The sequence below is a fragment of the Solanum stenotomum genome, chromosome 12 (assembly GCF_019186545.1).
Source record: "Solanum stenotomum isolate F172 chromosome 12, ASM1918654v1, whole genome shotgun sequence".
Classification (NCBI taxonomy): Eukaryota; Viridiplantae; Streptophyta; class Magnoliopsida; order Solanales; family Solanaceae; genus Solanum; species Solanum stenotomum.
The window spans coordinates 22,094,363-22,121,640 of record NC_064293.1 but is presented as its reverse complement, the minus strand read 5'-3'; the positions used below and the strand labels follow the sequence as shown (position 1 = coordinate 22,121,640).

Genomic DNA, 27,278 nt, shown 5'->3' with positions numbered 1-27,278 from the left:
ATCATGTTTTGACAACTAAACATCCAAACATCTAAATGAGAAAAACAGGGTATTTTCACTCTTTTCTTCAATAGTTTACTTTAAATAGTTTTCAACATATTGGAATTTTGTATAGTCAGACAGTTTCTTATGTAAATGTCCTCTAAAGATACTGTACTCCATACAAAGGTAAATTAAATTCTCTCGTTCTATGTACTTATTGCTTTATACATTTAAACACTTTGAAAAAACGTTTAATAATACAAGTTTTAAGACTAAGTTGCCCTTATTTGCGAGCGCTTTTGAATTTGTTTCTAGAGAGAGATAAATAAGAAAAATGCAGATAGATGATAAGATGGTGTATATATACAAAAAGCCAAAACAAGCAAGGAATGCTAGGAAGTCTGATGTCTGCCTTTAAAAGGAAACAAAATTGGTAAGGATTAGCAGTAGCAATAAATATCTTACCCATCGGATGAGCAATAGCAAGTAATTCTAATGACTTGAGTTGCATCCAAAATATCTCCCAGGTGTTAATATATTCTTCCTACATATTAACATTCTGCTAACTGGCCATAACAGCCCAAGTGCAGATAAAAAAGCCCTGCCCCCTGTATTAGAGATTAAACAGATATCTAAGATCTTCTACAGTTAGTCGACTAGCTGTGCCTCCACTTTGATCTTCACCAAAAGCAGATGCAACCATATTCCTCTTGTCCTCCTGAAATTACAAGTCCAAAGATTAAACTACAATGAACACCACACAAGATACGAGTGCATTTAAACTGTGCATCAGAGGAGCTTAGAAACTCAATCTTCCAAATAATAAGGATGGGATTTGAGAAGGTACAAGGCCAGAATCAGACAAACTTATGCAATTTCAATTTGACCTCCTCGGGAACCCTGAATCTAGCCAAAAATTGCATCATGCCATAAAAATATGCAGTTCAACTAAATAACAAATAGAAAAAATGTGGGTTCCAACAGATGCAGGGACAGGGTATGAAGTGAGGTAAACCTGGAGAGCTATTATTCGATCTTCAACTGTGTCTTTGACAGTTAGACGAGACACGGTGACTGCACGAGTTTGTCCTATTCTGTGAGCTCGATCAATAGCCTGATCTTCAGTGGTTGGATTCCACCAAAGGTCCAGGAGAATTACATGAGAAGCTGCCACCATATTTAGGCCAAGATTTCCAGCTTTTAGTGACATCAACATGACAGTCACCTGCAAAAGAGCATATTCATGAATTCAGAAACACAATAAGGTCCAAGAGAAAGAAACGCTCAGATGAATTTATTGAATGCATGACAAGGGTATTGCAGAAAAAAGATATAAACATAATTTCCTGACTAAAGAACATATGTACGAACATTAGGGGTGGGCATATAACCAAAAAAATTATCAAACCAAAAATTGCAATTTTTCATTTTTGGTTTTTCTGTTTACTCAGTCCATTCAATATCAACTTTTTTTTTTAACTTCGGGTTTTTGGTTCGATTGTCGGTTTCAATAATTCATTATTTCAGTATTTCAATTAACTGAAAAACATAAATTTATAAAATTCAGTTCCAATCCCCTTTAAGTAGTTATGTTATTACCCAATTGCTAATTGCCCCAATATTTGAAGCCCAAACCTTTCCACTGAAAAAGGTTCTACACCCAAGGCGGTAGGGCTTCTTCAGTTCTTCAATTCCAACTTAACGCCATTGCTGACTTGCTCACTGCTGTTGTTTTGCCTTGCAGCACTGCTCAATGATGCTGGGCTGCCACATGCCACCGTCCATCACCCTAGTTGTCACCCTTCGTCCTCTGCTCGTTCACGTCTCCAGTTTTTGTGCTGCTGCCCTCTACTCTTTGAGCCTACTCCTTCACCTCTGTGAAGATGTATGCTGGTCTATCTTACACTTTGTATATTTGCAAAATATACTAAGAAGGCAGATTCAGTATTGATACCAATAAATTGCTACATCTCCTTCCAGTTAATTTTTAGAGGCTTCATTCTTTTATTTCATTTACAGTGGTGAGATCTTTTCTCCACAGTTCTGTCTGTAAATGTTGTTGAACTATATATATTCAGATATAGAAGTTAGAAATGGAGTCAAACTGAAAAACCAAACCGATAACTTGTAACAACCCAACTTCTCTTTTTGCGTAATTGTGTGCCGTTACATGATTAAAGCTTTGCATAGGCATATATTATGTGTTTTGGACTTGTTGGCAAGCTCAGGTTGGGACCCAAGGGGCTTGTTGAAGCTTGTCATCGATATCTCCCTGAGACTGTCCATAAAGGGCTCATTTTCGTTACCGAAGATGAGCAAGTTATAACAAACATGGCATTGTCAAGTAGATCAACCCAATTCCTTTTGAGTTGTGGTCGCATAGTGCCTCAAGCATTCCTCCTGCAAATGAGTAATTCTCAGTTTGCCCATCAATTGGTGGATGATTTGCCGTGAGAATTTCAAATCAGTCCCCATCATTTTAAACAAAGCAGTCAAAAACCGGCCTGTGAATTTCAGATCTCTATCACTCACAATATTTGATCTACTGAAATGTTTCACAAACATGCTTATAAAATATCACAGTAACTACTTCAAAAGGACAAAAGATAGGACCAACAATGAAAATCTGATATTTCGAGAACCTATCAACCACCACCATAATTGGCACCATATCGTTAACTTCACGAAACCTGCCGATGAGGTCCATTGAAACAGAAGCCCACAATCATTCTAGAACAGGTAGAGGCTGTAACAAACCCATATCCTTTTTCGCTCAGTCTTGTCAAGTTGACAGACTAGACAACTTATTACATAGGTTTGTATGTCATCCCCCCATTTTAAGCCAAGATGAGTTTCAAGACAGCAATGTCAGCATTTGTCAGACACCCGGGTGGCCAGCATTTGTCAGATCATGCTTTCTCATTAAGAAGAGCACAACAGAGTCCACAACTTGAGGGACCACAATCCCCCTCCCCAAAAATTCCGAAATGCAGTAGATCATTCTTGATCCAATCCCATCGAACTGTCCCTTCCCTTACTTGATCCATTATTTTCAGAACGGATCATTCGCAGCACATAGTTGATTGTATCAATAAATTTGATTCAATTCTAGTAAGCAAATACCCCCTTTTTACTTAAAGCAGGCGCCACGTGATTTTGTCTTCTTGGTTTATGTACCCACACAAAGTCATATTAGGCCAGAAACTCGTACCACCAGGCCAGTTTCAGACTAAACTTCTGCTAAGTCATGAAGTGTGTATTGCCCACATTCTACTTCTCGACCACAAACTTTGTTCAGAACAGGTAAACTCTCCAAACTTGCAGTGAGTGTTCAACATAAACGGGTCTGGAAATAGTGATTTTAGGCATTTATCCCCTGTCCATGGTTCATTCCAGAAGTCAACTTTCCTACCATTTCCCACCTTTAGTGAGATGGTATCCTAGAACTGAGGCCATAATCTCCTGATGGTCTTTCACCTTGCTTATAATTTTTTGTAGGTTGTATTATTGTGATCTATGTGCACGAGTGGATACAAAGTTGGGAAGAGATCCTTGTAAAGTGTCTTCTGTGTGTGTTTCCTAAATGTTGAAATATTATTTTTTTTTGAGAATGGTAATTTACTTCTATATATCCATCAGGTATACTACAACAAGTGTAGTCCCCCTTCACAAAAGTTGTCACTTTACAACGTCCTAATGTATCTAATTACAGTCAGTCAATTGCATTAAAAACATGTTGAAAATAGTAAGTGTGAGTCAAAAATGTGAAGTGAAATACAGGATTGAGTCATTGTCTATGACCGTCATGTGGTGTCAAACAAAACAAAAAATTGAACTTGTAGGTGCATCGCGAACACAAGCTATGGTGTTGCCACCGTGAAGGTAAGCCAAGTACGCCCTTCTTTGTGATGTCGGTAAGGTAACAACATGAGCTTCAGGAATGCGACTACGGGCTTCGCGAACACAGCGAAAAAAATGTAGCTTATAAAAGTTGAGTTAAAAATTTCAGCAATGTCTCAACTCTTATAAACCCTTGTTTGCGATTGTGATAAGGTTACAACATGAACTTCACGAATGCAACTAGGAGCCTCGCGAATGCAAAAAAGCCAATGTAGCCTACAGGATTAGGAACAAGAATAGTGCTACTTGGAAAAGGATTAGTATATAGAATCAAACTTGGAAAAGGATTAGTATATAGAGTCCTACTTGAAAAAGGATTGTAGAATAATGTCTATAAATACTCTTAGTGTAACTATGTAGATACACAATTCAATAACATTCTTCTCTAATATTTCTCACATGGTATCAAAGCTTCTACGATCGTGGTAGAGAATCAAAGAGCTTTCGTTGCCAGTGATCTCAAGAAAAAAGTCTATGGAGCAACCACTTGGTTTTGTTGCTCGGGGGATGTAGTAGCCTTGTATGTCGATTGTGTAAGTCACTCTGAAGCAATCTTCTCAAGCTTGGTTTGGGAAGTTCAGCACAATAATTCAGAAGTTTGGCATGAATCGTAGTGGATCTGATCATTTTCTGTTTTATCAACATTATACATCAATTCCAATAATTCGTGAGACGATTAAGCACATTGAGATTGACTATTACTTTGTTAGAGAAAAGATACTCCGAAGAGATACTATTACAAAATTTGTGAAGTCGAGGTGATCAACTTAGATATTATCACCAAGCCCCTCGCCGGTCCTCGTATTAATTAGATTTGTAACAAGCTTCGTACATATGAATTGGATGCACCAGCTTGTGGGAGAGTGTTAAAATAGGAAAAGGAACAAGACCAGCCCTAATTGGAAAAAAATTAGTATATAGAATCCTACTTGGAAAAGGTTTGTATTATAATGTCTACAAATAGGATCTCGTTGTAATTATGTAGATACACAATTTAATAATAATCTTCTCCAATATTTCTCACATAACTATAAAAGTTGAGTTAAAAATTTCAGCAACATTTAGACTCTTAAATAGGAGATAAGCTCTCGGAATTGGATCGAGAAAAGGAGTTTCAACCCCCAAATTCTAGGTAATGATTCCTTATAACAGCCTAGTGTTTGTGTTAATTTTATTGAATTTGAACAATGGAATCATGCTAATCAAGAGGCTAAATTTGGGCATTTGGGACCTACCCTAGAAATGGAAAATCATTGATTTAACCTAGCAATTCAAGAGAGGATTTGACTATCGAATGGGATACAATAGCTTATAGATTGTCCATGAATCAATTTTGAACCGTTGACCCGACCAAGAGTTCAATTTGACTCCAAGGCATCCTAAATTTGTGAGATTGATTCCTCTAGACAAACTTGGACCCGCTATTGACGATTTGAATATATTGAGGCTGTCAAAGTTTGCTTGAGGGAATTTTGGCATTTCAAGTACCATGTGCATGTTTTCACATGATTTGATACTTTTTTGCATAAGTTCACATGATTTGATACTTCCGGCAGATTTAGTGAGTTGTGATATTGCTTAGTTGTTTAGCATGTGTTATTACTCTGATCATATCTTACCTTCAAATAATAATCATGAAGCCCTATTAACATTTTTGGCAAACTATCTTTGTTGAGCAATGAACTAGGGAGAAGGTACTCCTGGTAAGATTAGAGAATTTATGAGTGAACTAAAGTAAATGTTTACATAATACAGAAGCATGTCAATGGATAGCTATGCACAATTTGTGCAAAAAAACTGAAGGTAATGTCCTGCCTAGTGAGCTATATGGCAAAACAATTATCGAGTAGTATCAAAAAAATTCATAACATGATCTCTAGCTGTATCTGTGTTTGGAAACGCCACCTCCTGTATTTCAACTTACCCCCAAAGTACAACAGACATGGAATGGCAAGAAAAAGAGCAGAAGCTTTCAACATACAACATTCAAGGAGAGCTTCAACACTGAGTAAAATGTAACACTAAGTTCTCCATCCCAAACACTCCAAAGCGGTAAAACAGACCATGCTTTAATGAGTTTATGGTTTTGAACGCCAAGTAATAAAAATCTCAATACCTTATAGTTCACTAGAACAACAACATACCCAGTGTGTAATCCAGTGAGGGGGGGATGTACGCAAACCTTACCCTACCTTTGTGAGGTAGAGAGGTTGTTTCCAATAGTTCAATAGAAATAATAGACATTTTGCATTGGTGGCTGATTATTTAGGAAGGGCTGAACGGGGGATCACAAGGGATATTAATTTTAGGAGAGCTTATCACTTTCAGGAGAGCCATACATCAATATGAATGGGAAGAGGTCGAGGATTTATTTTTTTTTGGATAAACTGTTGAGATTTCTCTTAGAAGAACATATCAATATGTAGCAGGGAGAGATGAAGATAAGATGATATGGAGGAATCAAGGGTGAAATCTTTCAAGGTGGAACTCACTTTTAATGGTGTTACTAGTTGGGGAGTTCAGGGAAGCAGATTTGAAATGCCAAGGCATCAAAGAAAGTAACTTTATAAAATAAAAATAAGAAAAGGAGAACCTAGTGTGAAGTGCGGATGTAATATGATCATATCTCAGAAAGTGAAAATATTTTGTGAGTTAATGGTGGTGCTGCTTGTACGAGGAGTTTGGAAATAGATCCCCTTCTATTGCTTTGCAGCTTCAAAGCTAGGTATGGACCATGAACACTGAACAAAGTTTGTAGAGTTAAAGGGTTCAAATGATTGGCAAATAAAGTAAGGCAACTTGGAGGACCAGATTACTTTGTCTTTTGGCTTATTTGGATAGAAATAAAGAGTAGTGTGTTCAATATTAGCTACACGGTGTTAGGAGTACTACACATTCTACCTTAATCCCTTTTTCTATCTTGCAAAGAAAATGACAATATATTTCCCTATGTCACAAAGAAGATGACTCCCTTTTGTATAGAGACCTGGGGTAACTTGATAGGAGATAGGAGATAGGTTGAAAATTAAATCCATCATGTATAGTGTTCCATACACCTTGGACTGATATTAATGAAATTATTGATATATCAAAAGAGAACAGTGGAAATTTTGAAATATTTAAGAGATTACTGCACAAGAAGTAAGCATACAAGAATTTGCCAACCTCAGGATTTGTGTTGAACTCTTTGACAGCTCTGTCTCTAGCAGCAAGAGACATTGTGCCATCAAGCCTCTCATAACGAAAACCAGACTGGTTCAAAGCACGCTCAACCAAGTTTAACATGCCTGTCCACTGAGAGAAGACAATGGCCTTTATCGGCCCCTTGGGTTGCAATTCTGAATCTCTTTCTCCCAAATTTGATGAATCACCATTGAATTGCACCAAGATATCTGATTCTAAATAGGTATCCTTTGACTTACAACATGACTCGAGAATTTCAATAGCAGTTCTTATTTTAGAAGAGCTGTACTCATTTTCCATAATGGATTTCTCATCAAATTCAGACAAGCTGGAAGGATCGCCATTTACATCACCTGTTACACATTTTTTAAGGGCAGCTTTAGAATAAACAGCCTCAGGACCAAGTTGTTCTCTGCATCCAGGTGTAGGACATGTATTATCTTCCCCAGTTAAATAATCTGATACACATTGATTGCAGAATACATGTCCGCACATGGTAACAACTGCATCTTCAGGCACATCCTGTGGAAAGAATAAAAGTAAGACATCAAACTAGTATGTACACTACGACAGTTGTACCGACAAAGACTGGCATAACTATGAAACAAATTAATAAAAATAAAAACTGACAGACGATAAATATGTTATTAGAGAATACACTTTAAAGTGACTTTCAACTGAGCCAAATCAATAAAGATGCACAAACTCTATTCCACTTAGCCTTTAGATTTATTCAGATTTTCCTTTTACAAGGAGAACAGCACTTTTGACTTCAATGTTTTGATGGATAGCCATTTGAAGCTTGTTCAGAGATATGGCAGCTCACTGCATTTTACTTGCCTGTTAACTTTTATTTACACCATACCTTCGCAATCATCAGTTTTATCTTTGAAGTTTTAGGGTATTTAGTTGGGGAGGCCCCAGTAAGTTAGGGGGATTTAGAGGAGATACTGAGAGGTTTTAGCTCACAACATGTCTTCAAGGGCAGTGTAGACAGTTGAGTTCAGCTTTTTGTCGATAAGGGTAGTCATGATTGTTGGGAGATCACTGATGCATTTCTTACTTGAGTTCAGGTAGATCCATATTTTCTCTCACTTATTACCCTATTCTCTTTGAATTCCTCAAGGCCTATAGTATCTTAACTGATAGCCTCCTAGGAAACTAAAAACTCAAATGGACAAAGAATTTCAGTTCTGGATAATTGGATATTTGGATTCACAAGCATGAAGACTCAAGACCAAATGGCAATTAAAGAAGCTTTCAATTTGAGAGGAAGGGCTAAAGACTAAAGGGGGTGATTTGGCTAACTGCTATAATTACTTCATCGCTCAAGTCCTAGTCCAAGAGGAGATAGATTGGGGCCCAAGTCTGGGTTGCATATAAACAACACAAAGAGTGTTTGTTACCCTATGATTGACACCCCAAATTTACAAGAAATTGAAGGAATTTTAGGTTGCAGTATAGAGACTTTTCCTACCAAATACTTGGGCCTCCCTCTTGGGGCCAATGCAACTACTGTAACAATTTGGATGATATTTTGGAGAAGTGTGAAATAAAGCTCTCTGGCTGGAAAAGAAACTATCTCTCCCTTGGTGGCAGGCTCACTTTAATTAGCACTGTTTTAGATTCCTTGCCCACTAATACTATGTCTTTGTTCCCATTATCGAACTCCACATCCGATTGGATGGACAGATTACAAGGAGATTTCTTTTGGCAAGGAACTAGAGAACATAAAACTTACAATATGGTTAAGTGGGAGAAAGTAATTACTGACAGGAAAGTAGGTGGTCTCAGAGTAAAAGATCTGAAGTTGCAAAACCCGAATCTAATACACAAATTGCTTTAAAGAATCAACCAGGAGGAAGATGCATTATGGAGAAAGATCATTGAAGTAAAATATGTGCTCCTAAACCCTTGGATTACCAATCAATCTCAGCAACATGGTTCTTACCGCATCTGGAAACATATCATGGAACACTGTAACTCCTTTAAATCTAACAAATCTATTCAGATTGGAAATGGCAGGAAGACAAAATTCTGGAAAGACGTGTGGCTCAATCAAATGCTACTAAAGGAGCAATACTCAATTCTCTTTCGTATATCTCAGAATCAGGATGCTACCATCTCAGGTTGCTAGTCAGAACAGGGCTGGAACTTGAATTTTAGGCAAGCAATCAACAATTGGAAGCTGGATAGTGTCTCATTTTGGCTTTGTCAGTTGCAAAGCCACACTCTCTTACATATCAAACCTGACTCTTAACCATGGAAAGGAGATTCAAAAGGAAGATTCCGGTTTCATTTGTTTGCACTGGTGTGAATATGAATGGTTCAAACATTAGGTCATTAAGTGCATTTGTTTCATTAAGCCCTTAATAGATTTGAATATGTCTTAAATCATTAAGATATTGAATAAAGTTTTAACATCATTAAGAGAGTTTTATGGACCGATGGGCAAGAAAGGTTTTTTCCCCCCTTTAGTGTTAAAATATGTGGAAGAGTCAGACCACCACATGGGTACATCGACAGCTGGAAAAATTTTGAATTGGAGATCACGTGAGGTAAACAGGAAAGGAAAAGGGCCTTTATCACCGCTAGCAGGCCAGCTTAAGAGAAAGGAAAATTTGGGCCCAAATTTTTCAGGCCCAAAAAGGTAACCACAGAAGAATAATGCAGCCCAAGGTCTTGACATAGCTAACATTGAGATGCAAGCAAACCTATCTCGTATAACAATAAATAACAGATTTGAGGAACTGGGAAATCAAGATACGGGAGTTTCAAACAAGTCCAACGGAGACCAGGAGAGCAGAAAAGCAACGGATAGAGATACAGCTCAAATAAAAAGAAGCCTAGTGACAGTGAAAAGTTTTCTGAGCCTTTACGTGATGAAATAGAAGCAAACTGCAGAATTCTAATGGAACAGGGCAGAGAAGGTTGCCCTAACTCCATTTGAATTGGCAGACCAGGGAAAAAATCTCGAGTTTGTCGCAGACTGAGTGATGATGACGATATGTCTATTATCCATAGAGAGGAAAGAACAAATCATGAGATACAAACAGCAAGTGACATGCAATTGGATCAGAAGGCAGAGGGGAAGGCACAATTGAAGATATTTTACCACTGAACTCTAATGAGCAATGAGCATGGAACTGATACATCAGCGGAGAATGAAATTTCTTCATGGGTCCAACAAAACATAATCAGACTCGGCAAAGAATTTGGGGTACATTTCATTGGATGCGCAGAGGTAGCTTTGAACTTTTTTATGGCAATCGACAGTAAAAGACAAACTATTGAGAAGGGGGTGGGGGGATGCTTTATAGATGATCTTAATGAAGGTTAACATAGTCTCATGGAATGTAAGGGGCCTCAATGACCCAAGTAAAGAGGCTGCAAATCAAAAACTTGATGAATGCATGGAGGGCAGATGTGTATTGTTTCCAGGAGTCAAAAATCAATGGAGATATAAGCGGGATTGTAAAAGATTTGTGGGCAAATAGGAAGGTGAAATATGCACAACTAGAGGCATGGGGAACAAGAGGTGGTATCATTATCCTGTGCGATAGTAGTATATAGGAGGGTGAAGTATATGAAGTAGGAGCTTACAACATCACTTGTAAGTTCACAGGGGAAGCACAAGATTTGGGATGGCATTTTTCAGGTGTCTATGCCCCAAATAGTAGAGAAGAAAGAGAAGAAGTATGGGGAGAGTTGGGGGCAGTGAGGGGCCTATTTAATTGACCTTGGGTGGTGGCTGGGGACTTTAATGTAGTGAGATTTCCATCTGAGAAGAAAAACTGCAGCAGATTCAACCAGGAGATGGAAGAATTTTCTGAATTTATTTAGGACATGGAACTGCAAGACTTACCTCTTGTAGGTGGCAGGTTCACATGGAGGAAAGGGAATGGATATGATATTGTAGCAAGATTAGATAGATTTCTGATATCTGAGGAATGGTAAGTAGCCTTTAGAAAGATCAAACAATCAATCTTACCTAGAGTAACTTCCGACCACAATCCACTACTGTTGGAATGTGGCAATTGGGAGAGATCAACCTCTTATTTTAAGTTTGAGAATTGGTGGCTGCAAACTCAAGACTTTAAAGAAAGAGTTAAAGAATGGTGGAATTCTGCAACTTAGGTGGGAAGACCGGATGATATTTTAGCTTGCAAGTTGAGGTTACTGAAAGTCAAGTCGAAAGAATGGAGTAAAACAGTATATGGCAACCTAGGTATGCAAAAACAGAGCATCCTTAACCAGCGCAAGCTGGACCTGATACAAGATCAGAGAATCCTATCAGATGATGAATCTTATTTAAGAGCAGTATTGACAAGTGGAGTTTGAAGAAAATGCCAAGAGAGAGGAAGTGGCTTGGAGGCAAAGATCTAGGGCCCTGTGGCCCAAAGAAGGGGACATGAATTCAAAGTTCTTCCATAGAACTGTTGTCACAAGAGGTATAACAACATTGATAAACTGATCATCAATGGTTCCAATGTGACTGAACCAGCTGAGATCAGAGATGAAGTTACTACTTTCTACCAAAAACTTTACACTGAGACAGAAGTCTAGAGACCTCAGTTCAACCCTAGAGGTTAATCCAGGATCGATGAAGAAGATAATGCAGCTCTACAAACCCAATTTGAAGAGCAGGAGATTAGGAGATTAAAAACTGTGTTCTCATTGTGCCAGGGATAAGGCACCAGGCCCTGATGGTTTTACAATGGCCTTCTTCAAACAATGCTGGGAAGAGATAAAATTGGAAGTGGTAGCTACCATCCAGAATTCCATGATCAGGGCTACTTTGAAAAAAGTTCCAATGCCACTTTCATAGCCCTGATCCCCAAGAAGGTGGGAGCATCCGAATTGAAAGATTTCACGCCAATTAGCTTGATTGGGAGTATCTACAAAATCATATCAGAGATTTTAACAGAGAGACTCAAGAAAGTTATGCCAAAGCTAGTGGATGAGCAACAAATGGCCTTCATAAAGGGCAGGCAAATTATGGATGCAATTCTGGTGGCTAATGAATGTGTGGACATGAGATACAGATCCAAAGTTCTAGGAATTTTATGCAAGCTAGACATAGAAAAAGCTTATGATCACTTGAATTGAGAACATATGTGGAGAACATTAAAGGAGGATGGAGGTTTGGCCACACCTAGATAAAATGGATGAGGTTCTGCATAACTACAGTAAAGTTTTCAGTTCTTATCAATGGCTCTCCAACTGGCTTCTTTCCACTGCGAGAGGGCTGAGACAAGGAGACCCCCTTTCTCCTTTACTATCATTTTGGCCATGGAAGGTTTAAGCGATATGCTGAAGAGTGATCAGGTGAATAACAGAATCAAGGTTTCATTGTGAATGAAGGAAACTCTCTGGGAGTGTCTATTTCCCATTTACAATATGTTGATGACACCTTGGTATTTTGTGAAGCAGAGAAGGAACAACTAAAACACCTAAGGGTTATCTTCATCCTGTTTGAAGCAGTTTCTGTACTTCATATAAATTGGGGAAAGAGTTTTATCTATCTTGTGAATGAAGTTCCAAAAATCAGTACTTTGGCAAACATTTTAGGTGGCAAGATAAAGGAGCTTCCCACCACCTATCTTGGAATGCCTTTGGGAGCTAAGAGTAAGTCCATGAACATATGGAACTCTGTGGTGGAAAGGCGTGAAAAGAAGCTAATTAACTAGAGAAGTCAATACTTAACCTTGGGTGGCAGAGTTACACTGATCAATAGTGTTCTTGATGCCATGCCAACTTACATGATGTCTCTATGGGGGAAGATCATCAAAAAGTTGGATGCTACCAGGAGAAACTTTCTATGGCAAGGTAATAGTGAAAGGGAGAAGAAGAGCATCATTTGGTCAAGTGGGAGGCTGTCATAACAACAAAAAAGAGGGAGGTCTAGGAATTAAGAATTTGAAAGCACAAACCAAGAGCCTTCTGTTAAAATGGCTTTGGAGACTGGCAGCAGATGAGCAAGGCCTATGGAAGGAAATCATCATTGCAAGATATGGTAGGGAAGGACCATGGACTACTCAGGAAGTAAAAACTCCTTATGAAAGGGGACTATGGAGGACTATCAAAAATCAGTGGCCAAAAATGTGGGGTAATTTTGTAATCAAAGTGGGAAATGGCAGAAAGACCATGTTCTGGAATGATGTGTGGGTGAGGCAAACACCTCTGATCTACAACCTCAATCAACAGAAGCTAGCTACTATCTCAGAGGTCAAAAATGCACAAGGTTGGAATCTGTCCTTCAGAAGATTCCTTAATGACTGGGAAGTTGAAAAAATGGTTCAGTTCTACAATACCTTGGAACAAGCTAAGAGTCTCAATTTTGAGGAAGACAGATTGTTATGGAAGTTGGACAAAGATGGCAAGTTCAGGGTGAAAGCAGCCTACAAGCTGTTGGATATCTCAACTGAAACCAAGGAATGGTGGCCATGGAAGATGATCCGGAAAGGGAAGATACCTCATAAGGCCTGTTTCACTTGGCTAGTTGCAAATCAAGCAATTCTGACTCAGTGAAAAGAGGAAGGCAGTTATGCTCCAGATGTTTTTTTTTGTGAAGCTGAAATAGAGACAGTAAATCATTTTTTTCTGCATTGTAAAGTGACTGAAAAATTATGGCAATGGTTCATTAATCTGGGGGGTATTGGATGGGCCATGCCAAGGCATACTACAGAAGTACTTGTCCCTGCTTGCATCTGGTGGACAATTTGGAAGGAGAGAAATCAAAGATGTTTTGAGAACAAGAGCATTCCTTTCCAAAGTATAAAGATGAACTGTTTAGCAACCTTTTACTTTTGGTGCATCCACTCTGTACTTTAGGATATAGGGGACATTACCTTATTTTTAGACAGTTTATAAGTGATATAAGTGATAGATTTTGTTTTAGGTTGTTCCTTCATACTTTTGATGTAATTATGTAGGAGCAAACTATTGGTGTACTCCTTTTGTTTATAATACCAGTTAACTTTCTCAAAAAAAAAAGAATGTCTGATATTTGTGATACACTCAACATTAAGAAATGGTAGAGATTTAGATGTCGAGACTCCCTTTGGGCCAATTTCACTAGGGAAAAGTATTGTGTTGTTGCTCATCCCATGGCCAAAGTGTGGGTGTTTGGTGACTCTCATATATGGAAAAATTTGACTCAAGCAAGGGATAAAGCAGAAGTCAATATGAAATGGATTATCCAAAATGGGAGTAGTAGCTTTTGGTGGGATAACTGGACTGGTTTTGGTGCTATTGCTAAATATTGTCCTAACCAGAGTCATTCTATCAGAATCCGTGTTCACAACTTCATCAATAACCAGGAATGGGACATTCAAAGACTTCAACAATTTCTTCCTATGTGGTTGTCACAACACATTACAACATTGAAGATCGGAATCATGGAAAAGTAGATTTTGTCAAATGGATTCTACTTATGATGGGGTATTCTCCAACAAAAGCGCATGGAATAGCATAAGAGATCACAGGCAAACTGATCAGCTGATCAGTAGAGTTTGGCATTCTAGTATCCCTTTTATATTTTCTTTTCTTTCCTGGAGAATGATTAAAGGAAAACGACCATTTAATGATTTTATTTGCAGGTTCGGAAACAACAGGACTCTCACTTGTTTATGCTGCAATATATCACAGACAGACCATAAAACATTAATTCATTGATAGTGAACCAGCTCAAACACTTTGGAAGTTTTTTGGTCACCCTCTTGTAATCAGATATGAAAGCAAGCCAGTCAGAGGATTCTTGAATGATTGGTGGCTTACACAAGCCAAGAATGTCATTCACAAAATGATGATACAAGTGGTGCCGATGATTATATGTTGGGAACTCTGGAAGACGAGATGTGCCTGCAAACATAATAATCAAAACAAGATTCTACACTAGAAGAATGGAGCAACAGGTTTTGTGGCATATTAGAGCAGCAACGGGCAAAGCTTATCCTAATCTCCATGGGTCCAAATTTGTGACATTGTAGTGAGACTTAGGCCAAAGACCATTAGCAAGGTGGCCCTTTGGACAATACCAAACCAAGGAAGTATCAAGATTAATACCAATGGGAGCTACATAGATCATAATGATAAGGCTGGGATTGGGAGGATAGCCAGAGACTGCAATGGGGATTTTGTTTTCGCTTTTACTATTCCTGTACAGTGCCAAAATCATAATATAGCAGAGGCTTTGGCTGCTCATTATGCAAGCCAATGGATCAACGATAACAATCACCGGTTTTGTACAATCGAGATGGACTCTTTGTTTATTGTGAATATGTTAAACAACAAAAAGACCAACAATCTGAATTAGAAGACTTTTGTGGATGACACTGTGGACTTGATTGAAGGGGAAGATGCTACGTTCTCACACTGTTATAGAGAAGCTAATAAAGCTGACTTTCTTGCAAAGTTAGCCATCACTCTTGATGAACCAGTGTTATATCACAGCTTGAACCAGATGCCTGGAGGCTAAGTTGCTCGGACTCTTCACTTTTAGTGCGACACCTGTGTCAACACGACATGGATGTGGGTGTGGGATCCGTGTCCGATTTGGTCAACCTACTTTGACCAAAATTGATGGGAAAATTTGGACAATTTTAATGATATTTGTAGTTAATACAAAAACAAAAATGAAATTGCAAGAAATGGAATACCTTTTATGTAGAAATTTCTAGTTTGGACAATTTTAATGATTTTTGTAGTTAATACAAAAACTAAGGTGAAATTGCAGGAAATGGAATACCTTTTATGTAGAAATTTCTATGTCACTCCTTTTCCGTTGATCTCCTTTCAAGATTCTCATCAAGTTCTCTGCATAATATCTCATTATTTAGGTTTTATGACTCTATTTTTAGATATTGTAATTATTTTTAGGAGAATCCCCACATCCATATCCATATATGGATCAATATCCCCGAATCTTAAAAATTAGATCAGGAAGGATACGACCTTTAGATCCGCACCCGTATCAGACACCCGCACCCGAGTCTATGCAACTTAGCTTGGAGGTGCCAAAGGACCTTATATGTTAGATAAGAGGCAACTTTCCAGTGCTAGGGTTAAATATGACAAAGCCAACTTTTTGTTAGCTAGATGTACATTCATATATAGACCTGGGAAAGTATAACATTTATGTTAAGCTTTCCTTTTTTTGCCTAGATAGCATGCTATCTGTGTATGTATGCCAGGATCAGGTCTAGCCCCCCATAAGGTTGGGTTCATGATTGGTATACAACACTTCCAGGATTTTTTCCTGGAAATTAAAAAAAAAAAAAAACAAATTCAAACGTCTTAATCTTAATGAAAACAAATGAAGCCTCATTGTTAAAAGATGTTACCCGTTCTTAAGGAACTCTACTGCCATCATTCCCAATTACCATGGAAATGTATTTGGAGAAACAATGCCCCATTGGAAGTGGAGTGCTTCACAGGGCTGGTGGCTCACGAATGCCTGACTCAAGATAACCTTCAGAGAAGAGGAAAGATCATTTGTAGTCGATGTGCACTATGTGAGAGGCACAATGAGGACGCTAATCATATTTTTATTCAATGTGCATTCACTAGACAGATCTGGGACTTTGTTCTGAACAACCGTCAGGGTTAACTGGATAATGCCAAGGACGATAAAAAGACCGCCCCAATGTTTTGTACTCAAAAGGTTTGGGTAAGACAAAGATGAAAACATGGAATACTCTCCCTTCAGCAGTATGGTAGGCCATTTGGAAGGAAATGAATGCAAGGATTTTTTAAAGCAAATCAGAATCTGATGTTACTAAGTACAGATTTTTCACCCGACTATTTTTTTGGTGTAACATGGCAATTGCAAATGATATAGAGGCCATGATAGATTTTTTGAGCTCATTACGCAACATGTAATGGATTATCCACATATGGCCTTTTTTCCTAGGTGCTAATTTTGTCTGGCCTTTAGTTCAATGTCTCTATTCAGCGGACGTGGTTATTGGCAAGAACTTATTGAATCCGTCGTTTGGGCTCATAATAAATTAAAAGTTGTTCTTGCTAATCAGCTGAGAGCCTTGAGCATTATACAAGGACGTGCTGCTATCCCTTGTAAATTCCCCACAGCACCTTCTGGTTGCTTAACTTTTAATACAATACCTTTTTAACGACCAAAAAAATAGGCGCCTAAAAGGGAGCCTAAATCACGTCCCACTTGACTTAACTTTAGGTGTGATTCTTGGCTATTTTTCCTTGAACTTAGGCACTCTTGAAGAACCATTTGCAGCAACTTCCCATAATTATAGAGTCTTAGTCAAACTTCCCTTATTTCTTTTAGGATTTATTACTTGTTCCTTTTCCTAAGGTAGTTGGACGTGTTACCCAAAGTAGTTTAGGAATTTATGTCCATGCCTGTGTAGAACTAGTTTGGGGGCTCCATCTCACTATAAATAGGGGTGTTCTCTTTATTTTGTTGGACAGATGCTTATGCTGAATAATATTGGAGAGTTTTCTGTTTTGCTCTTTTGTATATGGTTACTTTGAAATTTATTCTTTTTTAAAAAAAAATTGGTAACTGTGTGTGTATGTATGTGTGTGTGTGTGTATATATATATCAAAGAACCAAAACAGTGCCTAGGTAGTACTGAAACCATATTTACATGTGAACTCTAAAATTCTATTATCCTCTATCTATAATGAGTCTAAAACATCAATAATAGAAACAGCATCATTAGAGTAAGTCTGAATACACCAGAAACACAGAAGCAGGATGAATTTAACTTGATCTTTTGAACATCATTCTGAATATTCTCAAAACATCTGGAATTTCTCTCCTTCAAAATTGTCCACCAAATACAAGTAGAGACACTTCTCCATCAACTCCTTCCCTTTGGCTGTAAATATGTTTCCTCGCGGCTTTTTAAAAGCTTCTGCATAGTCCAGGATATGCCTTTTAAGGTTTAAGATAACTCTTTTTAGCTTCTACATGTTTTGGGTTTAATTTCTTGATTTTTTTTTTTTACTAAGTTCATGGATCCCTAACATGATTCTTACCATTAACATTGCCTTGGAGTAGCTGAATTTCAGCTTAAGATCGACAGAAGTTCACTACCTGCCTCACTCTCTTAGAGGGGAAGGGGAAATGGAGAATGCATGTAAACACAGATAAGGGCTATTTTCTAATTTGAGGTGAATCATAATGATTTTGACTGCCTAAGACTTCTGCCTCAACTTACACTTGTACCCTTGTCTAATAGATCAAAAATTCAAGAAATGATAAGATCACAAACTCTAACCATAAGAAGCAAACGATGATGATAACCAAGGAGAACTTACATCGCATACGGAACACGTTACTAAAGAAGTTTCCAACTGTTTCAAGAGATTCTCCACCATTTCCTTTGGGAGCTTCTTTGCCATCTCTGATGAAGCTCTTCCAACAGAATTGTAACTCTCCCTTTTTACAAGTTTTGGGTGGTCACAAGCCTGCCGAAGTCGCAGAAGCATCAATAAAATATTCGCATAGTTTTGCTTCACAGTTCCAGCTGCAGCATATGCCTGCAAGATGAGTACATCTTAATTAAAGAGACACAACTAGAGCTAGTGAATTCAGCTAAACAACAAGGCATCAGAAGACTACTAGAAATCTCAACCTGCTCTGGAGGTCAAAATTTTGCCACAATTGCTGCATAACTCAGAAAGGACTAAAAGTTCGTCTTGAAAATGCAGTCTTATCTACATAATAGGATTCCGAAATACAAAGTAATGGAAGTGTACTACACTTATCATGAGGGTAGAAAAAGGAGTCTTTCTTGTCACATTTCCAAAACCAGATGACATCACTTCATATTCCTATCTTCTATTTGATGTCTTCTTTCTTTCTTTTACTGACCCCCAGATATGTAGATCATAACATTTTGACCAGATTGAACCAAATAAATGGACCCAAAATTCCCCAATATGTGTTGGACACAAACACAATGAAGATTGCATTTATGCTAATGCACATCTTTATCCATTTTATCATCAAAGTATATCATATACTCGATTAAGAGCATGTCTAATATCCAAATGCAATAAAATATGGTAGTCTATTATAATTCCATGCTTTTTCTGTTTTCTCCCGAGAATGATTTGAGTGAGTGGAAATGGTGATAACCCATATACAATAGGTCTAACGAAAAAAGGGCCAAAACATGGACAATGCCAGAACATACAGCTGATCTGATGAGCTGTTGGATTAGAAGAGGCGGAAGTAAGAGTCAGAAAAAATGGTGGAGGATAATACCCTCATGCATATGGTGGACAATTTGGAAAGAGAGATATGGAAGGTGCTTTGAAGACAAGATCAGGTCCATTTATGATGTGAAATGGAAGTGCCTGGAAACCTTATTTTTTTGGTGTAAACAGAACTGTATAGAGGAAGTAGAGGAGTTGGTTGATTTCCTAGGTACTTTGTAAAGTTTAGATTTGAATCTCACTCCCCTGTAGCATGTTTTTGGTGGTGGCCAGCAGTCCTAATGCTGAAGAATACAACAGTACTAATTCTCAAAAAAAAAGGGCCAAAACATATGCAAAGTGGCTCACAACCTTTTTTTGAGTCTAAAATACCCCTCAAACTAACACCCTAAACCTGATGGACTTATGCAATTTAAAATAGCCGTGTGGCTTACTATGATAGGCCACATATTATTTTATTTAAAAATTAAACATACTCCACTTTTAAAACCCGACACACCCACTCCATAATCCATATTACCGAGCTACTGACTTTATTATTCTCAAGCTTAATTCTTTCAGCTTCAGGATGGGGGAATTCTGAAGCAGCACGAACTTGGTGAAATTTTCATGCCCCCGAAAAATTGTCAGAAGAATGACTTTTCAAATAGATTTGATCATGAAACTTCTCCAGAAGATGCCAAGTATTCAATACATCAAGAAGGATTTGAAAGAAAAAGACATAAATTGCTAAAGATATTGTCGCTGAAAGTGGAAGCACTCTCTGCCTAGAGGTTGAGACCTTAAATTAGGTGTCATCAGCAAGGTCAAAGTGAAAATGAGAAATAACAGGTTGAAGTTTTAAGAACGGGTCAGTGGGTATGGATTTAAAAAGTGGGTGGGTTTGATTTTTAAATGATAATATGTGTCCAATCATATAATAAGCCACGTGTCAATTTTAAATTGCAAAAAGCCATCAGGGTTAGGGTATTAGTTTGAGGTAAATCTTGAGCCAAAATAAATAGGTTAGGGCTATTTATAGACCAAAAGTGGATGGAGGATAATTTTTTTATATATATAATGGATGGAGGGTATTTTTGAGCTGATTTCCATATGTGGGGATATTTTTGACCCTTTTCTGTAGGTATAATGAAGAGTTAACTACTCTTATCCATTTCAGATTGCACGCCATGAGTTTCAAATGGTAAAAACCACCTTATAGGAGCCTTTTGATCAATCAAAAACTCAAAATTAACAAACCCCAACTTGAGAACTTAGCTCACATAGCACAACATGTACTACCAAAGATTTCCTGGAAGTTCTGTTGAACAGGAAATTCAAAGACTACAAATAGAACATAAATAGAAAAGATTTTCCCAGTTATTCAGACTTCAAATAACTTAGAGACTGTGACTAGAACATCAAATTGTAATAAACTTATCTATGTTAAGTAAACACTGCCTTTAAGTTAGTTGAGAGGAATGTCATAAAAAGGATGACTTGATGCAGTGAATATTTTTTCCATTAACAGTGCAGGTTTTGACACATCTATAGGGTTACAGGAGGAAGACAATGAGGCACCTTAAATTGTGATCGCGATTCCGCTTCTAATTTGTTATAGAAAGCTCGTTCCTCGGAAGAGAAAGCCACCTTCTTCAACTGTATAGTTTTTGGTGGTAAGTTTATAATTGGCTCACCATCAATCACGGTACCTAAATCAGTAACGTTCAGATAATGAGCTACACATACAAATATCTGTTGAAGATTTAACTAGGAAGTAATTTAGCAGACTTATAATGAACACATGAGATTGAATTAGGTTATAGCAAATTTGAAAGATTATATATTGAACAAAAGAATAAACCAAATTCAGGCACACATGCAGCAGGCACCACATAGATGCATGATAATAAAAAATAAAATGTGATTGAGTTAAAATGAATATAAAAAGCTGCTACCGCATCAACCTGACTCTGTGATCCATAGAGGAAAACTTCAGTACGGAGACTATTTTTTAAAAAAACAAGTTACTGTTGCAACCAGTGTCAAAAGGAAAATGAACAAGGGGGGTAAATTACTTTCGAAAATCCAGGCACTAGCAAGACCAAAAGCCTTAAACCCCACGATATTCTCATTTAGGAATTCCTTTTACAAAAAGTGCATCACACAAAGATAACAAGAAATAAACAATTGTAACCTTTTGTTCGTCGCAACATTATGGCCCTTAAAATTGCTTGAAGCTTCTTATACCCATTAATTGAGTTTATAGCAATCGGAAACTTAATTTGGCTGCAAAATGATTTATATTCAGCATAGGGATCATATCTCAGAAATCTGAAGTAGCTGAAAAGCTCATCAATGGCATTCTGTATCGGTGTTCCAGATAAGCACCACCTTCGTTTTGCTCTAAGGCTGCAGCATGCTCTAGCTACTTGTGTTCTATGATTCTTGATTGTCTGGGCTTCATCTAAAATCACCCTAAACCAACTGACTTTGGCAAGAGTACCACAATTAGGATCAAAGTCATCTGCATCAAATCCTGTTCTGCCCTTTTTCCCTCTCTTACTGAGCGATGGCTTTTTCCGCTTCTTACTTGAAGAGAAGTCAGAAGATATTCCGAATCTCTCTCCATTTTTTTGGTCATCGTCATCCTCTTCAACTAAAGCTTGTTTAGGAACTTCGTTTGTCACAATGGCATACGTAGTCAGGACCACATCATACTTTGCCAGTTCCGCCGGTTTCTTAGTCCTACTACCTCCATGATAGATTAAAACAGATAGATGTGCATCATCTGTTACTTTCTCATCCAATTCTCGAGCCCATTGTCGAAGAACACTTGCTGGACACACTACCAATGTACCAGCTGCTGGCCTCCTACGTCTAAACCCCTTTATAGAAGTTCTTGCATCTGTAATCACCTCAACACCATCTATTTCTCCACACTGGTCTGTTTCCTGAGAAGCAGGAACACCATTTTCATCATCATCATCCAAATTCAAGGCTTCAGCTTTAATAGCATTCAGATCTTTTGCCTTAGACTTATCCTGAGCTGACCTCTGCATCTGTATGAGGGCAATCATTGAAATAGTCTTACCAAGACCCTGCAACATAACAGAATAAATAATAAACATGATGAATACCAGCAGAAGTCCAAGTATAAAGTAAGCAGCCAGCGGCAATATATTTAACCTGATCATCAGCCAGAATACCACCCGAACAATGTACACTACCAGTTTCTTTTTGAAGCATCCACGCCAAAGCAATTCTCTTAAGGAGGAAAAAAGTAGTTAGAATACATACTATGACAAGAAAATAGAAGGATGTTTAAGTAGCACAAGTAGACCTGGTGTCTTAGGAGAGAAACTGACAAAAGACCTTCTGGCAGACGAGCTTCTACCTTTGGTTGGTTTAAATCCTGCCAGAAAAGAGCACGAGTATGTGAAACTATAAGCTGAATGAAAATACAAGAGATCCAGCCTCTGGAGGTTCATAGTGCAACAACGACGACTATGCCTTAGTCCCAAACAGTCATTGTAGGTACCAGTGGTGAATTTACACATAAAAAAAGGGCTACATGAACCCATGGTCATCCGAACAAACTCAATATATTATCTATATAATTCTTAAAATATATCTATTATTATCTGAAGGCACCCATGGTCAAAAGAGATTGAGGTGAATTGGTTGAAAACTGGTCGTAACTCTTTCACATCAATGGATTGAATCCCACTTACTGTCATTTGTTTCTTTCTAAGTTGTTTCTAAAGAAGCCTTCCTTATAAAGCTGCACCCTTCGTTTTAAAAAAAGTCCAACCCAGAAAAGAAGCCAAAACACAAACGACAACATTCTTCGTTTCATCGCTTTATGCTAAAGCAAAAGCTCTTTTTCTTATAGCTAATAGCTTAGATGTTGGAACACTTTGAGTTTTCTCCATCCCCATATCTGTTCTCTAATCCCAATATATCCCAAAACAGAAAACTCCAAGCTAACCAATGTTGCCTCTTTATTGCTCTAAAACCTAAATTGCTAAATCACCATCACAGAGGTCAAATCAACATCTCATTCATATCTTACAAAGCAACGGTGCATCCGGCATCTTGAAATCCTGGATTCAACTCTGGTAGGTGTTATATAAGCTCAACTGATATCATCATCAAACCAAATAAAAAATAGAAGTGAAAAATAAGATACATATTATATATATATATATATATATATATATATACACACACATTTTTAATGTTGGCTCAGAATGCATTTGAAACAACTATTTTTAATAGGGGTACATACCCCACGTCACACCAAATCATGTACTTCCAGAAGATCCATAAATAGCATAGCAACCAAATTCATGTTATATCCTCCCTAAAGGATAAAATATACATTTTCCAGAGGAGAGATGATAATATTCTGAGAATGCATTCACATCAATTCTCAAATAAATCTATATCGTTTACCGAAGAAAAAAATCCTGCACCTTTTCCCAAAAAAGGAAACAATGATAGACACTAGAAACTAACTTAAATTTTTCCTGGTCATGTCAATATAGTCATGAAATTTTTAAACAAAAAAAAGAATGGGAACTATAGAAGGGAAACCAAATCATACCAGAAAGATAAGCATTTCAAATTCTTTAGACAGACAAAACAACAGGGCATTGACAAGAAACAACCATTGTGTTCTAGACTAGCCTAGTCCTGTTCAACTGCATATTTTCAAGCATACAGAATAATTAATTCAAACATAGACAAGGGATATCAACTGACAGCAGTGAATTCAATTTTGCAATCTATTATGGGGAGGAGGGAATGGTGACCTTCTGATTTGGTTGAGATAAAAAAGAAGGTTCATTGCATAAAGTTCCTGAATTGTGCAATCCATTACGGCATTTACAGATCACAAGAAAGGGCATAAACAAGTACCTGCAGAGCAGCTTGAAAGATCAGTCTCTCATCAGCTGCTGCAGCTCTCTCTTCAGCTGTCCCAGGGTAATGTAAGGGATCATTTACACTGGTATACTGAACACCTGAAGTGGCCTTTCTGTGCATCAAAGACGGAGGTAATACTCTGCTTCCTTTGTTTTCATAGAGAACTAACTCATTATGGTTGCCCCTGCTTGAACTTGCCCATGCAGATTGGTATGATCTTTCATGAGATTGACGATTCTGACTGCCAGGTAAATCCAAAGGCTGAACGGATGTTGGAAGTGCTCGCTTCAGAGTTTGTTGCAGAAAATGCTTCCTACCATCTGCATCAGCAACAAAGGTTTTCTTTCAATAAACAGTACTGTGCGAACTATTCCTGCCTTAAATACTTGTGACAGACCATTATTACCATTTCCAGAAGAGTACTCGAAATTCACGTCTCTAATTGCTCGCGAACTTGATGGTCCACTGTCATCAGTTATAGTTGGAGGATTCATAGATCTATTACTATGATAATTAGAGGAGGCTCCATTAAGATAAGTTGGTCTTGTGGGTGACGAAACCTTTTGGGTTGGACGGCTATCTGACATTGTTCCATGGTCTAAGTTATAGACAAACTCAGCATAAGTTTGTGGGAGGAAGAGGGAAAAAGGTGAATTCTTTACCTGTTGCCCATGATGGAAGGATTCGAGAAGTAGCAGAATCTCTGAGAGGAGACTCATCTGTGTAGTTGTCTATTTCACGCAAGTCGGAATCATCTGAAGAGATATCAATTGCATCCATTGGAGAGAATGTAGAACCAAGCTGTATTGAAGCAACAGTATGGCAAGGTCATAAAAAGATGACAAATAATTGAGAAGTAGATTCCATGGTAAACTATTCCTTTACCAGATGTCTTAAAACCAAGTTAATAACCAGTTTGCGGAAGAAGCTACAGGTACACTCTAGAAAATAACCAACAGGATCCACATGGTCACGCATTTAATGAGTACTGTCAAAAAAGGAGTTGAATAACAATAAGTGAAACACAAAAAAGGGGTTTGATTGCGTAACTTAAAAAAATGCAGTTTACATAAGCCATCAGCCATGCATGGAGAGAGTAAACATAATAAAGGCAGCTTCTTTTATGATAAACGAATATGATCACTGGCTCAAGAGATTAGTGCTAGCCTTGTGAAGTGAATGGAGAAAAAAGTAGTGAGTAATACTAAAAAACTTAGAGATAGAAAGAAGGAAACAAGTGAATTTCATAGCAATTTGAAATACACATAAGGGAAAGAAGCAATTTTTAAGCCAGGACACAGAAAATCAAAAACGTAGTAACCCATGAAACAGAAAAAGGAGATACCTAGTGACATCAATCAAATCAATTGGGGATCGTCTGAAAAACCAAGTAATTTCCCTTGTTGTCTTCTACTGGAAAAGCCCTAATCAAGTGAGAGGGCGGAGAAAAGGGAGTATACAGAGAGGGAGTGTACACATTCCCTCCTATTTTGGGTGTTCGCTTCTGAAACATGTACCCTACTCTCATCTGACTCTCTATATCTAGTGCTCCTTTTTTTCTTTTTTCTTTACTTAAAAAACAATTAAATTAATAATAACTGAAATTTTGGAGATTTTTCTTTTCCAAAAATCAAATTGGATTTTCGGCTTTAGGAATTATTTTTTGGTTTATTATTTTTCACCTAATTTGATGTTTGGTTTAAAACTTTATTTTAAAAAATTACAATTATATCATTAAATTATTATGGAATTTTCTATTTCATGTAATTGAGCCAAGGTAAATAATTATCAAATAATATTATTATTTGTTTTGTCTTCTAACTAGCTAGGAAAAAAAATAATTTTGTCGTCATGCTTGTTATTTTCTCAATTGAATTACTTGACGGTAAAACTCTACATAAAAGAATTTTACAATTATACCCTTAAATTTTTGTAGTATATTTTATTTCATGTAACTAATCAAGTTAAATACTAAAATATGAAAAATAAATTGTTATTGGTATGATGTGCTACTGCGGAGATTTTTAATAGCACATTGTATTTCTAATTCTTTTGTTGGTCAAGCATACCTTAAACTTAACATAGATTTAAGGTTATTAAAAATTTCCAAATACGTGGATGCTTATTAAATAAAAACAGGGATAAGGCACAAGTACCTCCTAAACTATGACCGAAATCTCAGAGAAACACCTAAACTTAACTAGAGTCTTATTATCTTTATGAACTCATTTTTTCGTATTTTTTATACCTTTTGTGCTGACGTGGCACCTTCAACCATCCAAGTTGGTTGTTTTTGTACACACTCGTCTGTCACATGTGTAAATATTTGTTTTTTTTATATATTTTTTTAAAAAAATTAAAGTTTTTCTTTAAAACAAAAAATATTCTTATTTTCTTTAACTTGTATTTAAATTAAGTTAATACACATTTTTTTACCTTGTATCAAAACTTTTTTTTTACCTTCCTTCATTGTTTTTTCTCTTTTATTTTTTTTTCTATTGATATTATTTTCTTTGTCATTCGTTTTGCTTTGATTTCAAATTTAATTCAAAATGTCTCGTATTTGAAATATGTTAATTTGGAAAGGACATCAAAATAAGTGAAGAAAATCAAATAACAAAAAAAAATTGAAACGTTAAAATTAAATGACACTTTTAAATTATTTTTAAAACAAAAATACACATAATTTTTAAAAAATAATTAAAAGTGAAAAGATAATAATTATTCTTTTAAAAAAAAGATTAAAGTGAAAAGAAATTAAAATAAATATTTTACAAAAAATGAAATAAAAATAATTAAATATATATAAATTTTAATATCAACAAATATGTGTACTAACTAATTGTAAAGTTACCAATCAAAAAATGACACGTGTTCATTTTATGCAATCGTCACTTGCCTTTAAGAGAGTGTGCACACTCTCTATGTCATGTTAGTGTCTGTGGTGTAATTATTCTATTTTAAATTAGTTTAATGGGTAATAGGACCCGAGTTAAGTTTAGGTGTGTCTCTAGAATTTTAGTCATAGTTTAGGGAGGTACTTGTGTCTTATCCAAAAAAAAAAAGGTAGTTAAGGTGGTCAATCGACGAACTACATTTAA

The 27,278-nt window shown here is 37.0% G+C and overlaps 1 protein-coding gene across 5 annotated transcripts; it reads right to left on the bottom strand.

Annotated features, from left to right (window-relative positions):
• Positions 1-323: 323 nt before the first annotated feature.
• On the bottom strand, positions 324-25,705 carry LOC125846984 (helicase-like transcription factor CHR28). 5 transcript variants are annotated; one of them, XM_049526704.1, is made up of 13 exons: positions 25,523-25,705; positions 25,063-25,165; positions 24,840-24,978; positions 24,584-24,757; positions 24,172-24,497; positions 22,592-22,663; positions 22,438-22,515; positions 21,446-22,349; positions 20,830-20,960; positions 18,367-18,588; positions 7,048-7,587; positions 998-1,207; positions 324-700 (listed from the first exon to the last, which is right to left on the bottom strand). In XM_049526704.1, the coding sequence occupies exons 2-13, from the start codon at positions 25,153-25,155 to the stop codon at positions 596-598; spliced, it is 2,994 nt and encodes a 997-aa protein (XP_049382661.1). In that variant the 5' UTR covers positions 25,156-25,165; positions 25,523-25,705; the 3' UTR covers positions 324-595. The 5 variants fall into 5 exon arrangements, with proteins under 5 accessions (XP_049382661.1, XP_049382659.1, XP_049382662.1 ...); XM_049526702.1 differs by having other exon boundaries at positions 24,584-24,775; positions 25,523-25,690; XM_049526705.1 differs by lacking the exon at positions 25,063-25,165 and having other exon boundaries at positions 24,584-24,775; positions 25,523-25,690.
• Between the last annotated feature and the right edge of the window lie 1,573 nt (positions 25,706-27,278).

Excerpts from the sequence above, each read along its gene's own strand:
- LOC125846984 (XM_049526702.1), bottom strand. The coding sequence starts at position 25,155 with ATGCGTGACCATGTGGATCCTGTTGGTTATTTTCTAGAGTGTACCTGT. Across the intron at positions 1,208-7,047 it reads AGTTCAACACAAATCCTGAG|GTGACTGTCATGTTGATGTC; the intron begins GTTGGCAAATTC and ends GCTCTTTTGCAG. Across the intron at positions 701-997 it reads ATCGAATAATAGCTCTCCAG|GAGGACAAGAGGAATATGGT; the intron begins GTTTACCTCACT and ends TTGTAATTTCAG.